This window comes from Coenobita brevimanus, chromosome 77, assembly GCF_032717465.1.
Source record: "Coenobita brevimanus isolate Jiangsu-jjx chromosome 77, ASM3271746v2, whole genome shotgun sequence".
Taxonomy (NCBI): domain Eukaryota; kingdom Metazoa; phylum Arthropoda; class Malacostraca; order Decapoda; family Coenobitidae; genus Coenobita; species Coenobita brevimanus.
In genome coordinates this window covers 6011828-6036404 of record NC_137030.1, presented here as the reverse complement: position 1 = coordinate 6036404, position 24577 = coordinate 6011828, and the positions used below count along the sequence as shown (strand labels likewise).

Sequence of the window (24577 nt, the reverse complement as noted above, 5' to 3'; positions counted from 1 at the left end):
TTGATGAACATTTTGGTATAAAAGAAAACAGTCTGGGTCTTTTTGATTCCTGTAATTCTTCTGCTAGACCATCCTTGTCACACTCTTTATCCATTGTTGATCTCTCGTGAACCACCGTCTGTTCTTCAAGCATTTCCTTGACATATACCAGCACTTGGTCCTTCTGCTCTTGTAGTGAAAGCCAGTCCAGTTTGAACCTAGGATGCAAAAAAGCCGCCACTTGAACATCTCTTATTTCCAAGTATGGATCCAATCTTTTCTTCATAGTGACCAATAACACTTTAGCTAGTTGTTCATAGTATTGTAATTTGGTATTATGAATTAGATTCTCCATTAAGTGTTCAAGTCCCTGAATCACTAGTCCAATAGCAGTTATGGTCACTTTTATCTATTCCTTCACAACTTCCAAGGCCTCGTGAAAAAGTTCGAGGACAATCACAAGCTCCTTTAAGGCAGAAATCTCCACTGGCATGAATTTCTTACTCTTCTGCTCTCTCTGGGACTGAAGATCAATTGCATTATTCACCTCTACAGGGTTCTTGAGTACAGATTTCACACTTTTCAGTTGTGAATTCTATCGTATCACATCTTGTGTTTGGAGAACAATCCCTTTAGATCGAAGGCACGGAACAGCTACTGTTGATTTCCTCATTAAGTTGATCAAGGAGGAAATTTTTTGAAGCATTGATAAGAGTCGTGAATTTTTTGCATTTGGATGAGTAAACCCATATCTCATACACAGTTGCTGAGTATTTGCAAAATATCCCATTCTTTGAGGAAGGTAAGTCAGAATATCTTCTAAGCAAATATCCTCATCAATGATGTTGGGGTCACATGAATTTCCAGCCCCCTCTTCTTCCCGATCTATGTAGAAACTTGGCAAAGGAAATGTCAAATGTATTCACCATTAAGATGCATTATTAGCTACAACTTTATTTTCCCTTGAATACTGAACCGATTGACAGTTTCCTCATAGGCAGATGCAGTGTTAAATGCTGTGTGTAGGCCTTCTGAATTATCACAACCAAGGACACGAGACTTCAGTTCCCAGTCTCTTTTAACACAGTTCACTGATGGGAAGAAAGTGTGTGTGTGAGCCGTGAGGAATGTGTGTCTAGGAAAGAGTGTGAACGAGTGTGTCAAGCTTTTTCTCGCTGCTCCTTTTTATTCAGTCCAGTCTGACCTCTGACATGCTCAGGTGAAGACGTACTTTTCGGAGCTCTACCCAAGTCCGGTGCGCTGGTGTGGCGGACGAGCCACTGCTCTCCGCTCCCACTATACTCGTACTAATCGAACAACTCTCCTGCGCTGGGGTGACTACTTTTTGGTCTTGTGTCTTTGTCACGCTATACTTAGTGTGGCAGAAGCCACGACGAATGAACATATGGTAACAAGAAGGACGTATGAAGGAAAGAAACATTCAACGGTAAGGTTGGAAATAGCAGTATCGAATCAAGAATTAGTCATGGAAGTTCCCTGCACGATGGTTGGTGCTGAGGATGGTACTGGTGCTGAGGATGGTATGACCTGCACGATGGTTGGTGCTGAGGATGGTATTGGTGCTGAGGATGGTATGACCTGCACGATGGCTGGTGCTGAGGATGGTACGACCTGCACGATGGCTGGTGCTGAGGATGGTACGACCTGCACGATGGCTGGTGCTGAGGATGGTATGACCTGCACGATGGCTGGTGCTGAGGATGGTATGACCTGCACGATGGCTGGTGCTGAGGATGGTACGACCTGCACGATGGCTGGTGCTGAGGATGGTATGACCTGCACGATGGCTGGTGCTGAGGATGGTATGATCTGCACGATGCCTGGTGCTGAGGATGGTATTGGTGCTGAGGATGGTATGACCTGCACGATGCCTGGTGCTGAGGATGGTATGACGCTGGTGGCAGGGAAAAGAGAAAAACGAAAAAGGATGAAAAACCAAAATTAAGAAGACATAGGCAGAGATGAAGAAGGTAGTCTCGTAGAGAAGAGACTGAGAGGGGCGAAATCTGTTGAGGTTACTACCGCAGGAGAGAGCAGTGCGATGCTACAGGGAGGAAACTCTGCAACGGAAAGATGGCGCCTTTACTTCTCCAACGCGTGTAAGCTGACACTATCGGAAAAAAAAGTTAAGGTCAGCGAAATTAGCACAGGAATGCCGTGAGTATGAGCCTGTTCTGAAGGAAGGGATGAATAGGCCATACATCACAGTTACTGGCGATGAGGCAGTAAGGAAACTTACTACAACAGGTTATCGGGGAGTAGTGATGGAGGTTCCTGAGGAAAGAGGAACCTATACCAAAGGTGTTCCTTGCTCCCTATGACACCGCCCTTGACCCTGACTTACTCCTGGAAGACAACTGTGTGGTATGGGCCAATTAAAAGGCACATTGTCAGGGGTGAGGCTAGGAACAGTGTTGTACCCCTGGAAGGGAGAAGTACCTGACAGCCTGTATGTCTCGGGAAATGACTACCGCAAGGTAAGAAAATATATTGAGGAATCTATCATTTGCTTCAACTGCAGCAGGTGGGGGTACAAGGCATGGCGATGTACATTCCAGGCTTGTTGTCGATACTGTGGGAAAAAAAAAAAAAAAAAAACGACTCCAGAGAGTGCTAGGACAAAAAAACCAGAGGAGTTAAACCCTACTGCCGTAACTGTGGGAAGGAGCATAATGCATGGTCCAGGCAGTGTGAGAAAAGGCCCCAGCTCAAAATGGGGACCCCGAGTGTGGTAAGACTTTATGTTGATGCCCCGGCACCACAACACAATGCGTGGATGAAGCAGACGGTAAGGCAGAACGGGACGGATGGTGGTGGTGGTGGTGGTGGTGGGCAAGGTCTTGGTGGTGGGGACCGGGCAAGCCCCATGGGAACAGATCAGCCGCCCAGCTTCACTGCCATTAACGCCATCATACAGGAAATGAGGGACAATTTCAAGATGCTGTATGATAAGGCAGAAAAGCTTGAAAAGAAATATAAGGAAATACGCAAAAGTAATGGCAACGAAAATACCAATAAAGAGCAAGAAAAGGTGAATAAAGCAAAGACATTGGTGGAAAACAATGTAGTGATCTCTATCACAGCATCAACAGCAGCTGCCGTTAACGATTCACAGTACGTGAATCGCAAGTCTCAAGAAAATACTAAAGAATCAGATGTGATCAGTGAAAACGATGAAGTTGAAGTTTCTCCACGTTATCTCCTGGCTATGTGTGAGGAGATGCAAAAAGCAGCAGAAGAACTCATCCTAGGTACACACAACCAAAAGAGTAAATTGACCAAGGGTTCGGTACGTAAAGCTTTAGTTGGTGTACTGGGTAATACAGTGGGGAAATCTATAGAGTTAAGATGACATCATCAAAACTGAAAGTATTGTCCTGGACGTTAATGGCCTTAAAAACCGACGCACAGATGTTCACTGTTATGCCCTTGAACATTATATGGGTTTTTTAGCATTGCAGGAAACCAAAGAGAAAGAAGGTGATATCTATAGACTGCATAATTATCAATGTTTTTACTTAGCAAGCAACAATGGCAATAGAGGCACATCACTGTACATAAAAAAGAGTATACCAGCAGAATTATTGGAACCACCGGGAAAATGTCAGGGCACTGAATATATAGGCGTTAAAGTAAAACTAAAAGAAAGTTTTATTAATGTTGTAAATTTGTATGTAAGCAAAAACTGTTTGGACATCCAAAACCTACATGAATGCATGTTCATGGGTCCCACTCTCGTAGTGGGAGATCTTAATGCTAGACATCCTACTTTAGGAAGTGCAGGAAGACAGGAAGTCGAAACAAAAATAGAGATAATTGGGTACAATTTTTGAGAGACCATGATGAGGCTATCTTGTTAGGTGAAGGAACTCCAACACATGTGCTTGGGGGCAGATTAGATTACGCTTGTCTTCTTCACTCCTCTGACCTGACTGGCTCGTGCTCCGTTGTGCAATATTTATTGAGTAACCATTTTGCTCTACATGTCGAAATCCCCATTAGCAAAATCCCATACCAAATGAATAGAAAAAGATTACCATTACATAAAGGGAAGGTTGATTAATTCCGTAATGGAATACAACAGTGGTATGAGAGCTGCAAGCCTCATGGAGTTAACGAATTTTATGACGATTTGGTTGCAGAAATAGAGTCCTTATAAAGTGTAAATATTCCTTCCACCAATAATAAAGCTCATGGTCGCAGATCACTATATGGCAAAGACAAAAGGGTGATAGAGTGGAATAAAACACAAAAGCATGCACGTAGACATTGGTTACGGTCTGGGAAGAGTGAGGAAGCAAGAGTAGCTATGCTAGAAGCTGCTAAAACATGCAGTCAGGTAAGGCAGGAGGCGAGGACAAGATACTGGCATGCCTTTACCCAGAGTATTGGTAAAAGTGTCAAGGACATATGGCGCCATGTTAATAAAGTAAGAGGACGGAAAGAGAGAACTCCTTCAGCAGGAGAACTTGAAATATTAGCTAATGACCTGGCAGGAATATGGTCACAGGCAGCCAGTTTCTCCTCCCTCCCAGCTGCCGTAAGGGACGAGGTGTGCAGACTTAAACCATTGAGAACTGGTTTGATAACAGCACAGAAAAACAGATGGGATCACTCTTGTAACAATATTACAAGAGTAGAATTAGTCAGTGCCGTTTAGAATGGAAAGTCCACAGTCCCAGGTGCTGATGGGATAACATATGAAATTTTAAACAGCTTGGCCACACTTGAAAATAGTCCACTGCTGGATTTGTTCAACATGAGTTTTACAGAACGGGTATTGCCCAGTAAATGGAAGGAGGCTGTTATCATCCCAGTTCCCAAAGGCAACGCTGGGTATAGACCTATATCCTTAACATCCTGTATGTGTAAAATGATGGGGACGATAATACTCAATAGGTTATTATAATTATCTCCTAGGTGATAATCTTTCTAGTAATCTGTATGGGTTCTGAAAAGGCAAAGATACATCTGTAATGAAACGTATCTCATATGCAAATGAAAAATGTAGAGATTTTGTAGATTTAGGAGCGTTTGACAAAGCTGACGGTGACATAATAGTGTATAAGCTGGCAAATCTTGGAGAGTCAGGTCGAAGGCTAAGGTGTGGTACCAGGGATACTTGTCGGAACAAGTATCACTGGAACTGGCGACACCACAGGGAGGGGTACTCAGCTCTACTCTCTTCAATGTCCTCATGAACAGGCTTGCGTCAGACAGGTATCCTCAGTGTGTACGACCCATCGTTTATGCTGACGACATCCTCATACAAAGTAAGTCGGTCCCTAGCATGGAGACAGCACTGGAGTAGCTGGGAACATCGTGCAAAGGTGCAAACTTCTTGGGCTGGTGATTAATGAAAGTAAAACAAAATACCAGTGTAGACAGCGTAGTGATGTCAGGCTCACATTAAATGGAAAAGAATTAGAAAAAGTACAAGAGTACAAATACCTTGGTGTTTATGTAGGGTACTTAGATAAAGGAAAAGACGCTGAGATAAAACATACTACTGCTATGTGTAAGTCTCGGCTTCAGCAGCTATAATCTTTGGCTTGGGCAGGAAGAGGAGCTGGCATCCCTGTAGCTAAGAATGATGTACATCAGTACAGTGAGATCATTAATGGACAATGCTACACCAGTGCTCTCTGTAATAGGTAGAGGGAGGTTGGGGAAATTAGACTTGATACAGAATGAGGCTATGCGCATCATATTAGGGTGTCAGAAGAATGCCATGGTAAGAGATAATGAGGATGGATTTGAATCTGCCAAGCGTCCACGATAGAATAAATGAAATTAATGTTAGGAATGTGATGGCCTTAATTACTGTAGGGCAGGAAGTGGCGGAGAACTAAGGCAATGCATTGTGAATGCTGGGAGAAAGAATAATACAGCGTATTTTAAGAAAATTAAAGAAAGTATAGAACTGTATAAGTTGCAAGAGCACTGTACAATACTGCAGGGTGAGAAACTCTATCCACCGTGGGTGGACGAATCAGTGGAGGTAAATATCAAACCTTTAGTAACGAAAAAAAGAGCACTATATCCCATGTGAACTGAAATACATATACAATGGCATTATCAAAATACATATACAATGGCATTATCAAGGAAATACCAAGGGTGAACAGTGTGCACGTGTTCTGTGACGGGTCTGTGAGTGAGGGAATGTGGGTGGGAAGGCGGGATGTGGAGTACTATTAAAAGTAAGTTCGATGCTTGATTTTGAAGAAAGTTTGATTTGGCGAGATTTATTACAGCTTTTGCATGGTTTCTAGCAATTCTAAATTGACAGAGTGATTCACATGTTTTTTATTTTACGTAAAAGTTACAGTATATGCTAAAGACTTTTGGAGCGTTCTTCTGGCACAGTTGCTATCAAACCACTTTGGAGAGTTCGATCTTCTAGCGAACTGTTGACTTGGTATGGATAAATCCATACCAGCTAGTATTAACGTCATTAATGTGGGACTGGGTAGAACTGACATCACCAGAAAAGAAAGACTGCCATGGAGTGTCAGCAAGATAATTTCTAAATCCATCCCGGTTTGCCCTATCAAAGTACGATCGGGTCACCCTGACAGGCTCAGAACGGGGAGGTTTGTGGGGCTAACTAATGAGGCTTTTATGAGATTGTAGTCAGAGGATCCAAGTGGTGACAATACTTCTATCCTGTATTGATCTGGATTATTTGTCAGGAAAAGATCCAAGAAATGGGCATTATGGTCAGGATTATCTGGTATTCTGGTTGGTTGCTTTACCAACTGCGTGAGATTAAACGATTCTGCAAACAGCTCGCACTCTAGACCAGCGTCGTCAGTCCTGGCAGAATGCAACAACCATTCAACATTATGTACGTTAAGATCACCCAAAATGGTAATTTCGGTGCTAAGGGCAAGGTTAAGGTTACTCAACTGTGTGGATATGGAGTCAAATACACTGGGTTCTGAAGAAACATGGGGGGGGGGGAATAGACTACAAAGATATACTTGGTAATATTTAGGCAATTTAGGTTATACAGTGAGTAGTCAGAATTTGTTGACGTGACGTGAAGTTTAAAACAGTGTCACCCGAATATCCAGATTTGATATAACAACAAGTGCCGCCCTTGTTACGGAAGTTTGTAAGGAGATGGTAACTAGGAAAACAAAATGGGGATATTTCTGTAGAAGGAGAGATTTGTGGTTCTGTGAGGAATAAGGCCAGAGGGGATATGCACAGCAAGAAAAAATGAAATGAATTTAAACTGGTGCCGAGACCTCGGATATTGGTGAAGAATAAGGCTGCACATGCACTTCTCCGCTGACGAGCAAGAATGGAATCTGTAACTAATATAAATAATAATAATAATAATAATAAAACTAATAATAATAATAATACAAGTTATAATAATACAGTACCAGTACTAACACTAATTCTAACACTAACATTATTAATAATGATCCAACATTAATAATGATAATAATGATAATAAAATCATCATCATCATCATCATCATCATCATAATAATAACAATAATAATCTCCTCAACTACTGGACGCCTTTCTTAATACACTGTGATATCAGGTGTGTTTATTCAGAATGATACGTCCCTGGGGTGTAAAAATAAAGAACCGCAACGTCTGTGTGGTCTGTGTATCCATATAACTCTAACATCGAAGGACCGAATTGTCTGTGTATCTATGTAACAATTCCATCTACCAAGGACCGTAATGTCTGTGTATCTATGTAACAACTCCATTCACCATGGACCGTAATCTCTGTGTATCTAGGTAACGCAACCTACCCCTGTCCTTCATTCCATCTTAATCCACCTTCCTTCACTCACTCCTTAGCTGGCCCTCCATCCCTTCCATCCTTCATTCCTGCCGTGGAAATACCTACGATATTCAGTGACGTTTTACACCAGCGTCCACGGGGAGAATGGAAGGGTAAGGACAATCACTAGAAGGGATACACTGATAGTTATTGGGATTGAACACTGTGCCGTCGATACATGTATGTGGTTCAATCCTGTTACCAATATCCGCATCAGTGCAATAGTAGTACTCCGACACACACGACGTGAAGCACTTAGGGGAGAGACCAGCAGATAAACAGGTGAACACGTCAATACAGTAGTCTGAGCCGATGACGTTATAGCAGCCGGGGCGGGTAGCGCAGGTAGCCAACTCGGAGCAACCTGGGATGCTTTCGTCGAAGTTTTGTCCCTCCGGGCAGCTGCCTGAATCAGTCGGGGTTCCCGCGACACTACACATCCAGTACTTGGTGCAGTCAACGGGGTCAACAATTAGGTCATAAGTACCAGCTTGACTTGCAGTGCAGTAAGGCTTGCAGGAACAGCACTCAGTTACATCTGTCTGACAGTTCGTGCCGTCAAAGTATGGACTATCCACAGGGCAAGACAACACGATGTCTGGGTTATTGCATTCATAATACAGTGAGCAATCGTAAGGATGAGTGCGTGTGTTAGTATCGGAAGGGCATTCATAGGGGCAATCCTTTACTAGCGAACAACTTGTACAGTCTCCCTCCTTACATTCATGAGTTTCCATATCAAAATAAAACCCAGCATCACAAGTGAGCGGTATATCTGGGTATGTACCTCCAACGGCATTGCAGTAGTAATAGTTGTGGCAGTCGGAGGGGTCGGGTATTTTATCACCAGCGGTACAGTTGATGCAGGTCAGTGTGCAACGGTTCTCATTGGAGCAGGTGTTTTGGGCGCTTCCTGGTGCCTGGGGTATATGAGAGAGGAAGTGAGTTCTGTGCCACATACCACCTCTGACAAACATACCTTCACATATATTTCTCCCATGCCATCTTCACCACGCATTCACCCACGGTCAGTAGTTCTTTTACACCGCCTCCAAATGCGTCAAAAGCTAACGACGTATTGCCAGCTCAACCAACTGTATTTAGGCGGGTTGCAAGACTTCTAAATTTGCTTCACTATTTAGGGAACCGAAAGGCGTAAAATTATGAATGGACAACTGAACACCACCCAAGAAACACATAAACTAGTTTTTTTGCTCTAGCCCCATCACAAACACACACACACACACACACACACACACACACACACACACACACACACACACGTGTATGTATATATACTCACCACCAAGAGCGCTAATAGAAGAATCGCCTTCATAATGTCCTTGTGATTTTAACTGCGTTGTTAGGGAAGTTAATTGTAGGGACAAGTGATTAGTTTTGAGTCTGGGGCAATTACGAAAGCCAGGCTAGGTTGCGTATGCTAGATTAGAACAGGTTTCGTTGAGGAAGGTTAGATCTGAGTTAATCAGGTTAAGGTTGGTAAAATTAAGAGAGTTCAGGTTAGGTCAGGGCATCTGAATCTAAGTGAGAGTAGATCTAGATTCGCATAAATTTAGTTTAAGTCAGAGGACGTTAGAGTAGGGCAAGTTAGGTTGGTTAAGTTAGATTAGATTATGTTAGGTTAGGGTAGGAGAAGGTAGATTATGTGAACGGAGAAGGGCTTGGTGCGTTGTGGGTTGGGCAGGGCATTTCAGGCGTTTTATACCCACCGAGAAGCGCTTATCACTTTATCAACCTTGTCGTCGTGGCATCAGGCACAGAACAATCAGTCCTTTTTTTTATGCAGGGAAGAAGGAACCAAAGGCCAGAATATTGCAAGACTGCTCTCTCCAAGAACAAACAAACACGAGGTAACATCCTGGTTTGAACCACTTCAGTACGGTCCTTTTTTTAGTCATATTTTTAGAAGCTTTGCAAATCGCGAAACACCTCTTCCCTAGTGATTTAGTTTGGACATTGCACCTCACTATCGTCTTGTATTTTGTTGCTGCATATCCACGATCTATCTGGCTGAGTAAACCCATCGACCACAGGTAAGTAAGTGTCTCTATGGGGCCATCCTTCAGGTAGGGTCGTGTAGGGATCCATCATCCCCTTCTGTTACTTCCCTTCTTCTTTTCTCCTTTACCTTACTTCTCTCAATCCTTTCTCGGGCAATTCTCTCTCTCTCTCTCTCTCTCTCTCTCTCTCTCTCTCATGCGTCTGGAGATAACAAAGGTAAAAATAAAGGCGTCTTCCGGCTGGGCGGCAATTTGTGAAGGACGAATGTTACGTATTTCCTCATGGATTAAATTCTGTACATATATTAGGCTGCCCGTTCATGTGGCCCAGCAGACTACCTATGAAACACCAACAGAAGATTGATCCCTTGCAGCCCTGAACCCCTATTTAATCTTACGACTTCTTTTTCACTATTTTCGGATCACCAACAAATAATTTTATTTTAGCGAAGATGAAATTATAACAGTGAAATGGGTAATGAAGGCTGCATATAATCCTGTGAGTTTTATGTGTCTGTTTTAAGGTGAGAGAGAGAGAGAGAGAGAGAGAGAGAGAGAGAGAGAGAGAGAGAGAGAGAGATTCATGGAAATTCCGTCTCCCGCTTCGGCACGCATCAGTCTACTGGTAATTCCTCGAAACACGAATCAAACCTCTCTCTCTCTCTCTCTCTCTCTCTCTCTCTCTCTCTCTCTCAAATCAGCTTTAGTAACGGCATAGGTGAAAACATGGATGGATTTCAGTTAAATGTCCTGAATTTCATGATCTCGCCAGGGACGTTCAATTTCTCAAATGCATTCCATATTTGTTAACATTTTTTTCTACTTATATAATTTAGAGACAATACTTCAAACAAAACTCTCTCTCTCTCTCTCTCTCTAATATATATATCAACTAACCTGAACAGGGATTTATGTAAGAATGTGTCTGTAGCAAGGGGGAAAATTTTTTATACGTCTTGGGAACACACAGGCAACAGGCATATGATCTTATCTCATCAAGGACACTAACAAAGGTACGAAGGCGAAAGCGTGTAAGAGTCGTGCGTGCTTGCTTTCGTTTTTCTTCTAGGAGAAAACTTTGGTTAATCCCTTCAATGCCAGAACGTAGTGCGAACATTAATAGAATTCCACATATAAACAAAATCGCATTGCGAACTCCAGTATAATTACACATCCTTACGAAATCGTATTGCGAACTCCAATATAACTCCATATCCTTACAAAATTCTACTGCGAATACCAATACAATTCCACTTCCTGCTCAGGTCGAGCCGGGTCTCTGAGACCCCCCTCCCCCAAGTTTGTTAAGTAAACTACCTTCTAAACACCCGGGAACCCTGTACCCCCCAATAGCTGCCTGACTTTTTGTACCCATGTAAGGGGTGAAAGGGCAATTTCGAGCTCTTCTCCGTTTCCGGTGTAGGGGGGGGGGGTCTCAGAGACCCGGCTCTACCTGAGCAGGGTGCTTTATTTTGTTCCCTGATTGCCAATGAGGTCGCTGCTTCAGGCACCCCAACATCACACCATGAAGCTCCATGATGCTATTGCCAGATGCACCACACAAAGTTACTGTCAGATTTTGTTTTTATTTTTTCCATGAATATTTAAAAAAGGAACTTTTTTTTTTTAAAGATTTTTTTTTTTATTGGTAATATATAATGAATTTAAAAATTAAGTTTATTTACATGGCTGTATTGCATATAAATTGAGGAATGTCATACCATGTTTGGACGTCATAAATAAAACAAAAGTGTGTTTTCTGACCTGGGTCTGGTAGACCCAGGTCTACCTGAGGCGAAAGGGTGGACAAAGGTCTGCCTGAGGAGGGTTAAGAAATCTTATTGCAAACAACAATTTAATTCCACATCCCTTTTATTCATTTATTTATTTATCTATTTGCTTTGTTTATCATGGTTTTCATGAGTTTTCTTTTGCTGTTTTTATTTTATTTATTCATTTATTTATTTTCTTTGTTTATATTGTTTTTCATTAGTTTTCTTTTCCCTTGCTATTATTTTCTTTATTTATCTCCTTTGTTTATCTTGGTTTTCATTTCTTTTCCTTAGGATTAATTTTTACTTATTTATGTATTTATTATTTCATCTGTTTTGTTTATCATGGCTTTCATTAGTTTTCTGCTGCGTAATTTTATTTCATTCATTTACTTATTTATTTGCTTTGTTTATCTTGGTTTTCATTAGTTTTTTTGGCTTAATTTTTATTTCATTTATTTATTTATCTATTTATTTATTTATTTGCTTTGTTCATCTTGGTTTTCATTAGTTTTCTTTTGCTTTGTTTTTATCTGATTTATTCATTTATTTATTTATTTGCTCTGTTAATCTTGGTTCTTATTAGTTTTATTTTGCTTTAATTTTTATTTTATTTACTTAGTTATTTAATTACTTATTAATTTGCTGTTTATCTTGATTTTTATTAGTTATCGTCTGCTTACTTGTTATTTTATTTATTTTTTATTTATTTACATATTCATTTATTTGTTTCCTCTTTATTTTTGTTTTTATTAGTTTCCTTTTGCATAGTTTATTTTTCCTTGAAGCAGACAATTTCATTAAGCTTGCGAGGGATATTAAGTACTGAGGAGGTTAATGAAGGCGATTTACAACCCTGGAAGTCGATATATTTACCCTATGCTGAATAAAATCGTCTGGAGACAGTAAAAATGAGCAATAAGTCAGCAGACAGGTTAAATTGTAAAAAAAACAAACACACAAACAAAAAAAGGCATATGGGTCTTGGATTTAATATGTTGAGCAGATCATGACCTGTAACCCTTTACAATCATCATCTTCATCATCATCATCATCATCCAGACCTCCTTTCCCACCCAAGGGCAGGGTGAGGAATAATAATAATAATAATAATAATAATATACAAATAATATTACTAATAAAAATAGTTTTGATAATAACATTAATAATAATAATAATAATAATAATAATAATAATAATAATAACAATAATAATCTCAACTACTGGACGTCTCTGTTAATACACTGTGATATCAAGTGTGTTTATTCAGAATGATACGTCCCTGGGGTGTAAAAATTAAGGACAGCAACGTCTGTGTGGTCTGTGTATCTATATAACTCCAACTACCAAGGACCGTAATGTCTGTGTATCTAGGACTAGGTAACTCCACCTACACCTCTCCTTCATTCCATCTTAATCCACCTTCCTTCACTCACTCCTTAGCTGGCCCTCCATCCCTTCCATCCTTCATTCCTGCCGTGGAAATACCTACGATATTCAGTGACGTTTTACACCAGCGTCCACGGGGAGAATGGAAGGGTAGGGACAATCACCAGAAGGGATACACTGATGGTTATTGGGATTGAACACTGTGCCTTCGATACATGTATGTGGTTCAATCCTGTTACCAATATCCGCATCAGTGCAATAATAGTACTCCGACACACACGACTTGAAGCACTTAGGGGAGAGACCAGCAGATACACAGGTGAACACGTCAATACAGTAGTCTGAGCCGATGACGTTATAGCAGCCGGGGAGGGTAGCACAGGTAGCAAAGTCGGAGCAACCTGGGATGCTTTCGTCGAAGTTTTGTCCCTCCGGGCAGCTGCCTGAATCAGTCGGGGTTCCCGCGACACTACACATCCAGAACTTGGTGCAGTCAACGGGGTCAGCAATTAGGTCATAAGTACCAGCTTGACTTGCAGTGCAGTAAGGCTTGCAGGAACAGCACTCAGTTACATCTGTCTGACAGTTCGTGCCGTCAAAGTATGGACTAGCCACAGGGCAAGACAACACGTCTGGGTTATTGCATTCATAATAAAGTGAGCAATCGTAAGGATGAGTGCGTCTGTCAGTATCGGAAGCGCATTCATAGGGGCACTCCTTTACTAGCGAACAACTTGTACAGTCTCCCTCCTTACATTCATGAGTTTCCATATCAAAATAAAACCCATCATCACAAGTGAGCGGTACATCTGGGTATATACCTCCAACGGCATTGCAGTAGTAATAGTTGTGGCAGTCGGAGCGGTCGGGTATTTTATCACCAGCGGTACAGCCGGCGCAGGTGAGTGTGCAACGGTCGTCATTGGTGCAGGTGTTTTGGGCGCTTCCTGGTGCCTGGGGTATATGAGAGAGGGAGTGAGTTCTCTGCCACATACCACCTGTGACAAACATACCTTCACATATATTTCTCCCATGCCATCTTCACCACGCATTCACCCACGGTCAGTAGTTCTTTTACACCGCCTCCAAATGCGTCAAAAGCTAACGACGTACTGCCAGCTCAACCAACTGTATTTAGGCGGGTTGCAAGACTTCTAAATTTGATTCACTATTTAGGGAACCGAAAGGCGTAAAATTATGAATGGACAACTGAACACCACCCAAGAAACACATAAACTAGTTTTTTTGCTCTAGCCCCATCACACACACACACACACACACACACACACACACACACACACACACACACACGTGTATGTATATATACTCACCACCAAGAGCGCTAAGAGAAGAATCGCCTTCATAATGTCCTTGTGATTTTAACTGCGTTGTTAGGGAAGTTATTTGTAGGGACAAGTGATTAGTTTTGAGTCTGGGGGCAATTACGAAAGCCAGGCTAGGCTGCGTATGCTAGATTAGAACAGGTTTCGTTGGGGAAGGTTAGAGCTGAGTTAATCAGGCTAAGGTTGGTAAAATTAAGTGAGTTCAGGTTAGGTTAGTGCATCTGAATCTAAGTGAGAGTAGATCTAGATTCGCATAAATTTAGTTTAAGTCAGAGGAGGTTAGAGTAGGGCAAGTTAGGCTGGTTAAGTTAGATTAGATTTTGTTAGGTTAGGGTAGGAGAAGGTAAATTATGTGAACGGAGAAGGGCTTGGTGCGTTGTGGGTTGGGCAGGGCATTTCAGGCGTTTTATACCCACCGAGAAGCGCTTATCACTTTATCAACCCTGTCGTCGTGGCATCAGGCACAGAACAATCAGTCCTTTTTTTTATGCAGGGAAGAAGGAACCAAAGGCCAGAATATTGCAAGACTGCTCTCTCCAAGAACAAACAAACACGAGGTAACATCCTGGTTTGAACCACTTCAGTACGGTCCTTTTTTTAGTCATATTTTTAGAAGCTTTGCAAATCGCGAAACACCTCTTCCCTAGTGATTTAGTTTGGACATTGCACCTCACTATCGTCTAGTATTTTGTTGCTGCATATCCACGATCTATCTGGCTGAGTAAACCCATCGACCACAGGTAAGTAAGTGTCTCTAGGGGGCCATCCTTCAGGTAGGGTCTTGTAGGGATGCATCATCCCCTTCTGTCACTTCCCTTCTTCTTTTCTTCTTTACCTTACTTCTCTCAATCCTTTCTCTGGCAATTCTCTCTCTCTCTCTCTCTCTCTCTCTCTCTCTCTCTCTCTCTCTCTCTCTCTCTCTCTCTCTCTCTCTCATGCGTCTGGAGATAACGAAGGTAAAAATAAAGGCGTCTTCTGGCTGGGCGGCAATTTGTGAAGGACGAATTTTACGTATTTCCTCATGGATTAAATTCTGTACATGTATTAGGCTGCCCGTTCATGTGGCCCAGCAGACTACCTATGAAACACCAACAGAAGATTGATCCCTTGCAGCCCTGAACCCCTATTTAATCTTACGACTTCTTTTTCACTATTTTCGGATCACCAACAAATGATTTTATTTTAGCTTAGATGAAATTATAACAGTGAAATGGGCAATGAAGGCTGCATATAATCCTGTGAGTTTTATGTGTCTGTTTTAAGGTGAAAGAGAGAGAGAGAGAGAGAGAGAGAGAGAGAGAGAGATTCATGGAAATTCCGTCTCCCGCTTCGGCACGCATCAGTCTACTGGTAATTCCTCGAAACACGAATCAAACCTCTCTCTCTCTCTCTCTCTCTCTCTCTCTCTCTCTCTCTCTGTCTGTCTCAAATCAACTTTAGTAACGGCATAGGTGAAAACATGGATGGATTTCAGTTAAATGTCCTGAATTTCACGATCTCGCCAAGGACGTTCAATTTTTCAAACGAATTCCATATTAGTCGATTTTTTTTTTCTGTGTGTATAATTTGGAGACATAACACTTCAAACAAAACTCCCTCCCTCTCTCTCTCTCTATTATATATATCAATTAACCTGAACAGCGATTTATGTAAGAAAGTGTCTGTAGTAAGGAGGAAAATTTTGTATACGTCTTGGGAACACACAGGCAACTGGGATATGTTCTTATCTCATCAAGGACACTAACAAAGGTGGGAAGGCGACAGCGTGTGAGAGTCGTGTGTGCCTGCTTTCCTTTTCTTCTAGGAGAAAACTTTGGTTAATCCCTTCAATGCCAGAACGTAGTGCGAACATTAATAGAATTCAACATATAAACAAAATCGCATTGCGAACTCCAATATAATTCCACATTCTTACGAAATCGTATTGCGAACTCCAATATAACTCCATATCCTTACAAAATCCTACTGCGAATACCAATACAATTCCACTTCCTGCTCAGGTCGAGCCGGGTCTCTGAGACCCCCCCCCCAAGTTTGTTAAGTAAACTACCTTCTAAACACCCGGGAACCCTGTACCCCCCAATAGCTGCCTGACTTTTTGTACCCATGTAAGGGGTGAAAGGGCAATTTCGAGCTCTTCTCCGTTTCCGGTGTAGGGGGGGGGGGTCTCAGAGACCCGGCTCTACCTGAGCAGGGTGCTTTATTTTGTTCCCTGATTGCCAATGAGGTCGCTGCTTCAGGCACCCCAACATCACACCATGAAGCTCCATGATGCTACTGCCAGATGCACCACACAAAGTTACAGTCAGATTTTGTTTTTATTTTTTCCATGAATATTTAAAAAAGGAACTTTTTTTTTTGAAAGTTTTTTTTTTTTATTGGTAATATATAATGAATTAAAAAATTAAGTTTATTTACATGGCTGTATTGCATATACATTGAGGAATGTCATACCATGTTTGGACGTCATAAATAAAACAAAAGTGTGTTTTCTGACCTGGGTCTGGTAGACCCAGGTCTACCTGAGGCGAAAGGGTGGACAAAGGTCTGCCTGAGGAGGGTAAAGAAATCTTATTGCAAACAACAATTTAATTCCACATCCCTTTTATTCATTTATTTATTTATCTATTTGCTTTGTTTATCATGGTTTTCATGAGTTTTCTTTTGCTGTTTTTATTTTATTTATTCATTTATTTATTTTCTTTGTTTATATTGTTTTTCATTAGTTTTCTTTTCCCTTGCTATTATTTTCTTTACTTATCTCCTTTGTTTATCTTGGTTTTCATTTCTTTTCCTTAGGATTAATTTTTACTTATTTATGTATTTATTATTTCATCTGTTTTGTTTATCATGGCTTTCATTAGTTTTCTGTTGCGTAATTTTATTTCATTCATTTACTTATTTATTTGCTTTGTTTATCTTGGTTTTCATTAGTTTTTTTGGCTTAATTTTTATTTCATTTACTTATTTATTTATCTATTTATTTATTTATTTGCTTTGTTCATCTTGGTTTTCATTAGTTTTCTTTTGCTTTGTTTTTATCTTATTTATTCATTTATTTATTTATTTGCTCTGTTAATCTTGGTTCTTATTAGTTTTATTTTGCTTAATTTTTATTTTATTTACTTAGTTATTTAATTATTTATTAATTTGCTGTTTATCTTGGTTTTTATTAGTTATCGTTTGCTTACTTATTTGATTTATTTTATTTATTTATTTACATATTCATTTATTTGTTTTTCTGTTTATTTTTGTTTTTATTAGTTTCCTTTTGCATAGTTTATTTTTCCTTGAAGCAGACAATTTCATTAAGCTTGCGAGGGATATTTAGTACTGAGGAGGTTAATGAAGGCGATTTACAACCCTGGAAGTCGATATATTTACCCTATGCTGAATAAAATCGTCTGGAGACAGTACAAATGAGCAATACGTCAGCAGACAGGTTAAAAAAAAAAAAAAAAGGCATACGGGTCTGTAGAACTACATATTATATAGATAGATAGATAAATAGATAGATAGAAGCAGGGAGTCAGATGATGAGGTGTTGTGTCTGCGAGAATCGAGCAGTGCTAAACATGCTTACACACTCTGACGCGAGGAAGGCTTGATAGGCACACGACAGCGTCTAGTGGCCATATACACACATACACACATGCTCACACACATCCACGAGGAACACACGTGACACACCCCTGCTACACCAGAATTTAGGAAAGAGAGCTCAGACGGAGATTAGCCACAGAAGAGGCAAGAGAGAGAGGTAGACAGGCCTCAGAGGAGACAGGTGACCGGAGAAGGGCTTGGCAATTAGAGAGAGAGACAGATAGCGAGACAGGGAGGTAGCTACCCGGGACTTATACTCGTCCGTGTGAGAGACTTGTTAATATTTCCAAGACAAATAAAAATAGTCCCATACTATTCTTTACCTCTCCTGTCACTACATGACATTTGGTAGCAGCGAACGTATACGAACCTCGTCTACGAATCAACATTAAATTCCTACAAAATATCAAGATTGAAAACAAGAATATCTCTCTCAACCAACAACACAACCGGCTCCTGACGCTTCTCTCCAACCAGCCCCCTCCGTCTCCCAGATCATCATGCTGATGCAGAGGTCAAGAGATCACACGACGCCTTGCAAGTAGTTTAACAAAATATTGATACAATATTGCAATTTCTACGACGAATCAGAGAACTACAACGATCTACAATCAACTACAATTAACAACTCTACGTCGTCTGTATAATCTTCTACATGCACCTACAAGAAGCGGCAATCTTCATCCTACAACGAGTAAATCGCAAGAAAAAAGGACCAAGAATACATCAAGAAAGAAAGAAAACAAACAAATAAACAAACAAACAAACGAAGAGTGAGAGACGACTCACAACTCATAACCACCAGACCTCATCCTCCTCTCTCTGCTACATCCACCCAACCCCCAACGCTTACGCAGGAGTGCAGAGGTCAATACACGCAGCAAAACACCAAGTCCATATTCACAACTCGTCTTACTCACCCGTCTTCACTCAAGTTACTCATCGCTACTCATTCACTCACCACAGCTACCAACGTGGGAAGCCGACGTCACCATGTGCTGAGACGACAACACGCCAATCAACCCGCGAAGGACAACGCTATCACCACGTGCAACACCACTCACACCATTTCCCATCACGGTAAAAATTAGTGAGTTACATAGTTACTTCATTTATACAATACACAGTGATAGACAATAAGCTTCTGCACAAACATATAAACCGTGCTGTATAGTTACAACTTAAATTCATATACCTACTTCAATTATCTTCATAATTCAATCATTAAATACTTGCACCAACAATAAATATTCTACACAGTATATATTCATTCATTTATTATAACATTTATTTACTACCAACGAGTGTTACCATTTATACCTACACAAAATACGCGTTTCATACGTACAACTATACATTATTATATCTACAAAGTAATAAAGAAAATATACCATCACAGTTACTCAGGGAGCGATTAAAATAACTGTATTAAACATTTATTAATTAAAACTACCTAGTGGAAACATATAAATTAAGTTACAAGGTAAACTAGAAAAAAAAAAAAAAATGGCCAACACAAATGCCGTTAGCAAGAGTGAACATCTTCAACACAATCGTGCAGACAATGATTTCCACACAGTGCTGACACACATATTACTCACGATAGGTACAAGTTAACAAGAAGTCAGTGTGTATAGTTAATACTGTATACAGTGTATATATTTTTTATATAAAATAACAAAATATGGGACTATATAATATCATTTTATAATCTCTGTGCAATATAAACTAAACTTTAAAAAAGTATCCCAAGGAAATTAGCCAGTATTTATGCAACCATGAACAACATGGAAAAAGCGTACACAAGCAAAGAAAAACAAACTATAGAAAATCAATACATACAAAAAAAAAAAAAATAAATAAAGAAAGAAAGAAAGAAAAAGAAAGCAAGAAAAAAGAGAAATAGAGTAAGATCACATAACAAACAAATGAAAATAAGTGTAAGTGTTACTACATATGCCAAAATACCACATAAACTACAAACAAAAAAGCAAATTGTTGTCTCCACAAACAAGTGGCATGACACATCATCACTATCATCGACCGCAGCATATGTTCGGACTGCAATTATTACAATTATGTAACTACAATCGATATGTAACAATTATGTAACGACAAACGATTACATTATGTTACGCTTGCTACAATTATGTAACTATAAAAAATACTACAAACAATATGTACCATTTCTGTGACAGTTGCATTAACAAGATGTAACTTTTATGTAACTTTAACTACAATTATGTACCTACAAACGATATGTAACAATTATGTAACGACAAACGATTGCATTATGTTACACTTTGCCAATTATGTAACAGTTGCATTAACAACATGTAACTTTTATGTAACTTTAACTACAATTATGTACTTACAAACGATATGTAACAATTATGTAACGACAAACGATTGCATTATGTTACACTAACTACAATTATGTACCTACAAACGATATGTAACAATTATGTAACGACAAACGATTGCATTATGTTACACTTTGCCAATTATGTGACAGTTGCATTAACAAGATGTAACTTTTATGTAACTTTAACTACAATTATAAGGCCAACACAATTATGCATTAACACAATATTTTGTAATAATTCATAAAATGTTACAATTATGTAGTACCACAATGTTAGTACAATATTGTAAGTCATACAATTATAGCACAATTCTGTATTACCAGTATCATCATACAAGTTAGGTGAAATATTAGACATTACTAAAGTGATAACTCTATGTAATGTATAACCTAGCAGTATTACCATTGCACAATTATATGCGTACGTCTGTTGTACATGCACGTCTTACAAAGTGTTATACAACAACCATTGCATTTATTCAAATATGTATACAACTTGTTTAAAATGTAATATTACTGAATAATCACTGTTTACTATATTATATGTATACAATATTCATACAATTATGTTACTTTTACAATATTATGTATTTCACTTAATTAACTTATAAGTTCATTATAATGTATATATAATATGTATTAATATGTTATGACTATTAAATGTCGATGGTACGCCATTTTTGCGCGGCCGAGCAGTATGTAGAACTACATATTATATAGATAGATAGATAAATAGATAGATAGAAGCAGGGAGTCAGATGATGAGGTGTTGTGTCTGCGAGAATCGAGCAGTGCTAAACATGCTTACACACTCTGACGCGAGGAAGGCTTGATAGGCACACGACAGCGTCTAGTGGCCATATACACACATACACACATGCTCACACACATCCACGAGGAACACACGTGACACACCCCTGCTACACCAGAATTTAGGAAAGAGAGCTCAGACGGAGATTAGCCACAGAAGAGGCAAGAGAGAAGTAGACAGGCTTCAGAGGAGACAGGTGACGGGAGAAGGGCTTGGCAATTTGAGAGAGAGAGACAGATAGCGAGACAGGGAGGTAGCTACCCGGGACTTATACTCGTTCCGTGTGAGAGACTTGTTAACCCTTTAACCGCGGGTATTGTTTTGGTCTGACTGTCCTCTCCCGCGGGGGTTTCAGCCAAATGTAAACAAACCTTTAAACCTTAATAACTCTGCACAGAATAAAGCTAGAGAAAAAAATAAGGTACCATTAGAAAGTACTAACCTTCAGCTTTCCATTGATGTAGGTTTCATGACTTTGTTGACTTTCACAGGACGGGCAGTGCCGTTAGAAGTGAGGGGTGTAAAATCACTATTTTTCGCTCACACATCATTACCTTCGCTCATACACCATTACCAAATGCCAACCTCATTCTGATAATAATAATATAAACATATATGAACACTGCACATACGATAAACACCCACTCTGTGTTCACTGAGGCAGGTAAAAGGCACTGTAATTACCTGCACTTCACTGCCACATCAGCGGTGTTGTAATCACTATTTTTCGCTCACACACCATTACCAAATGCCAACCTCATTCTGATAATAATACTATAAACATATATGAACACTGCACATACGATAAACACCCACTCTGTGTTCACTGAGGCAGGTAAAAGGCACTGTAATTGCCTGCACTTCACTGCCACATCAGCGGTGTTGTAATCACTATTTTTCGCTCACACACTATTACCAAATGCCAATCACATTCTGATAATAATACTATAAACATATATGAACACTGCACATACGATAAACACCCACTCTGTGTTCACTGAGACAGGTAAAAGGCACTGTAATTGCCTGCACTTCACTGCCACATCAACATGTGTTGTCACTCACACAGCTGGACAGATACTGATGCGCGCTTGGTCAGGGGTGGGGTGGGGGGCCCAGGGGGTGGGAGGTGGGGCCCCAGGGGGGGGAAGAGGGAGGTGGGGGTCGGCTGGAGTGAAAGAACTTAATAGCTACTCTCCCTTGAAACAATTCGCGCACGGAAAGAACGCGGGGTATTCAAAATATTCACAAACATTCGAGAATGACACCCGCGGTTTGGTCCAGTTTTTGCAACGTCATTCTGGAATGACACCCGCGGTTAAAGGGTTAATATTCCAAGACAAATGTCGTTTATGACAGGTCTTGGATTTAATATGCTTAGCTGAAAATGACCTGAAACTCTTTTTAATAATAATAATAATAATAATATAAATAACAATCCTAATACAAAGAGTAATAATAAAAATAATAATGATAACAATAATAATAATAATAATAATAATCATCATCATAATAATAATCATAATAATACAGTAACAATACTAATACTAACACTAACACTAATAACAGTGATCCAATAATAATAATGATAATAACAATAATAATAATAATAATAATAATAATAACAATAATAATAATAATAGTAATCTCCTCAACTACTGGACGTCTCTGTTAATACACTGATATCAGGTGTGTTTATTCAGAATGATACGTCCCTGGGGTGTAAAAATTAAGAACAGCAACGTCTGTGTGGTCTGTGTATCTATATAACTCCAACTACCAAGGACCGAATTGTCTGCGTATCTATGTAAGGACCGAAATGTCTGTGTATTTATGTAAGGACCGTAATGTGTGTATCTATGTAACAACTCCAACTACCAAGGACAGTAATGTCTGTATATCTAGGACTAGGTAACTCCACCTACCCCTGTCCTTCATTCCATCTTAATCCACCTTCCTTCACTCACTCCTTAGCTGGCCCTCCATCCCTTTCATCCTTCATTCCTGCCGTGGAAATACCTACGATATTCAGTGACGTTTTACACCAGCGTCCACGGGGAGAATGGAAGGGTAGGGACAATCACTAGAAGGGATACACAGAAGGCTATAGGGATTGAACACTGTGCCGTCGATACATGTCTTTGGTTCAATCCTGTCACCGATATCCGCATCAGTGCAAGAATAGTAGTCCGACACACACGACGTGAAGCACTTAGGGGAGAGACCAGCAGATACACAGGTGAACACGTCAATACAGTAGTCTCAGCCGATGACGTTATAGCAGCCGGGGCGGGTAGCGCAGGTAGCCAAATCAGAGCAAGTTTGGGCGCTTTCATCAAAGTTTTGTCCCTCCGGGCAGCTGCCTGAGTCAGTCGGGGTTCCCGCGGTAAGACACACCCAGAACTTGGTGCAGTCAACGGGGTCAACAATTAGGACATTACTATCAGCTGTGCAGTAAGGCTTGCAGGAACAGCGCTCAGTTACATCTGTCTGACAGTTCGCGCCGTCGAAGTATGGCCTATCCACAGGGCAAGACAACACGATGTCTGGGTTATTGCATTCATAATAAAGTGAGCAATCGTAAGGATAAGTGCGTGCGTTAGTATCGGAAGGGCATTCATAGGGGGCACTCCTTTACTAGCGAACAACTTGTACAGTCTCCCTCCACACATTCATGAGTTTCAATCTCAAAATAAAACCCATCATCACAAGTCATCGGTAAAGGTGGGTATATACCTCCAACGGCATCGCAGTAGTAATAGTTGTGGCAGTCGGAGGGGTCGGGTATTTTATCACCAGCGGTACAGCCGGTGCAGGTGAGTATGCAACGGTCGTCATTGGTGCAGGTATTTTGGGCGCTTCCTGGTGCCTGGGGTATATGAGAGAGGGAGTGAGTTCTGTGCTACATACTGCCCCTGACAAACATACCTTCTCACATATTTCTGCCATGCCATATTCACCAAGCATTCACCCACGATCAGTAGTTCTTTTACACCGCCTCCAAATGCGTCAAAAGCTAACGACGTATTGCCAGCTCAACCAACTGTATTTAGGCGGGTTGCAAGACTTCTAAACTTGCTTCACTATTTAGGGAACCGAAAGGCGTAAAATTATGAATGGACAACTGAACACCACCCAAGAAACACATAAACTAGTTTTTTTGCTCTAGTCCCATCTCTCTCTCTCTCTCTCTCTCTCTCATACACACACACACACACACACACACACACACACACACACACACACGTGTATGTATATATACTCACCACCAACAGCGCTAAGAGAAGAATCGCCTTCATAATGTCCTTGTGATTTTAACTGCGTTGTTAGGGAAGTTATTTGTAGGGACAAGTGATTAGTTTTGAGTCTGGGGGCAATTACGAAAGCCAGGCTAGGCTGCGTATGCTAGATTAGAACAGGTTTCGTTGAGGAAGGTTAGATCTGAGTTAATCAGGCTA

General features: G+C 40.4%; 1 protein-coding gene across 1 annotated transcript; it reads right to left on the bottom strand.

Annotated features, from left to right (window-relative positions):
* Positions 1-7886: 7886 nt before the first annotated feature.
* On the bottom strand, positions 7887-11373 carry LOC145408437 (uncharacterized). Its single transcript, XM_080279166.1, has 2 exons — positions 11290-11373; positions 7887-8735 (listed from the first exon to the last, which is right to left on the bottom strand). Exons 1-2 carry the CDS (start codon positions 11371-11373, stop codon positions 7887-7889), a joined length of 933 nt encoding a protein of 310 aa, XP_080135292.1.
* Positions 11374-24577: the final 13204 nt, after the last annotated feature.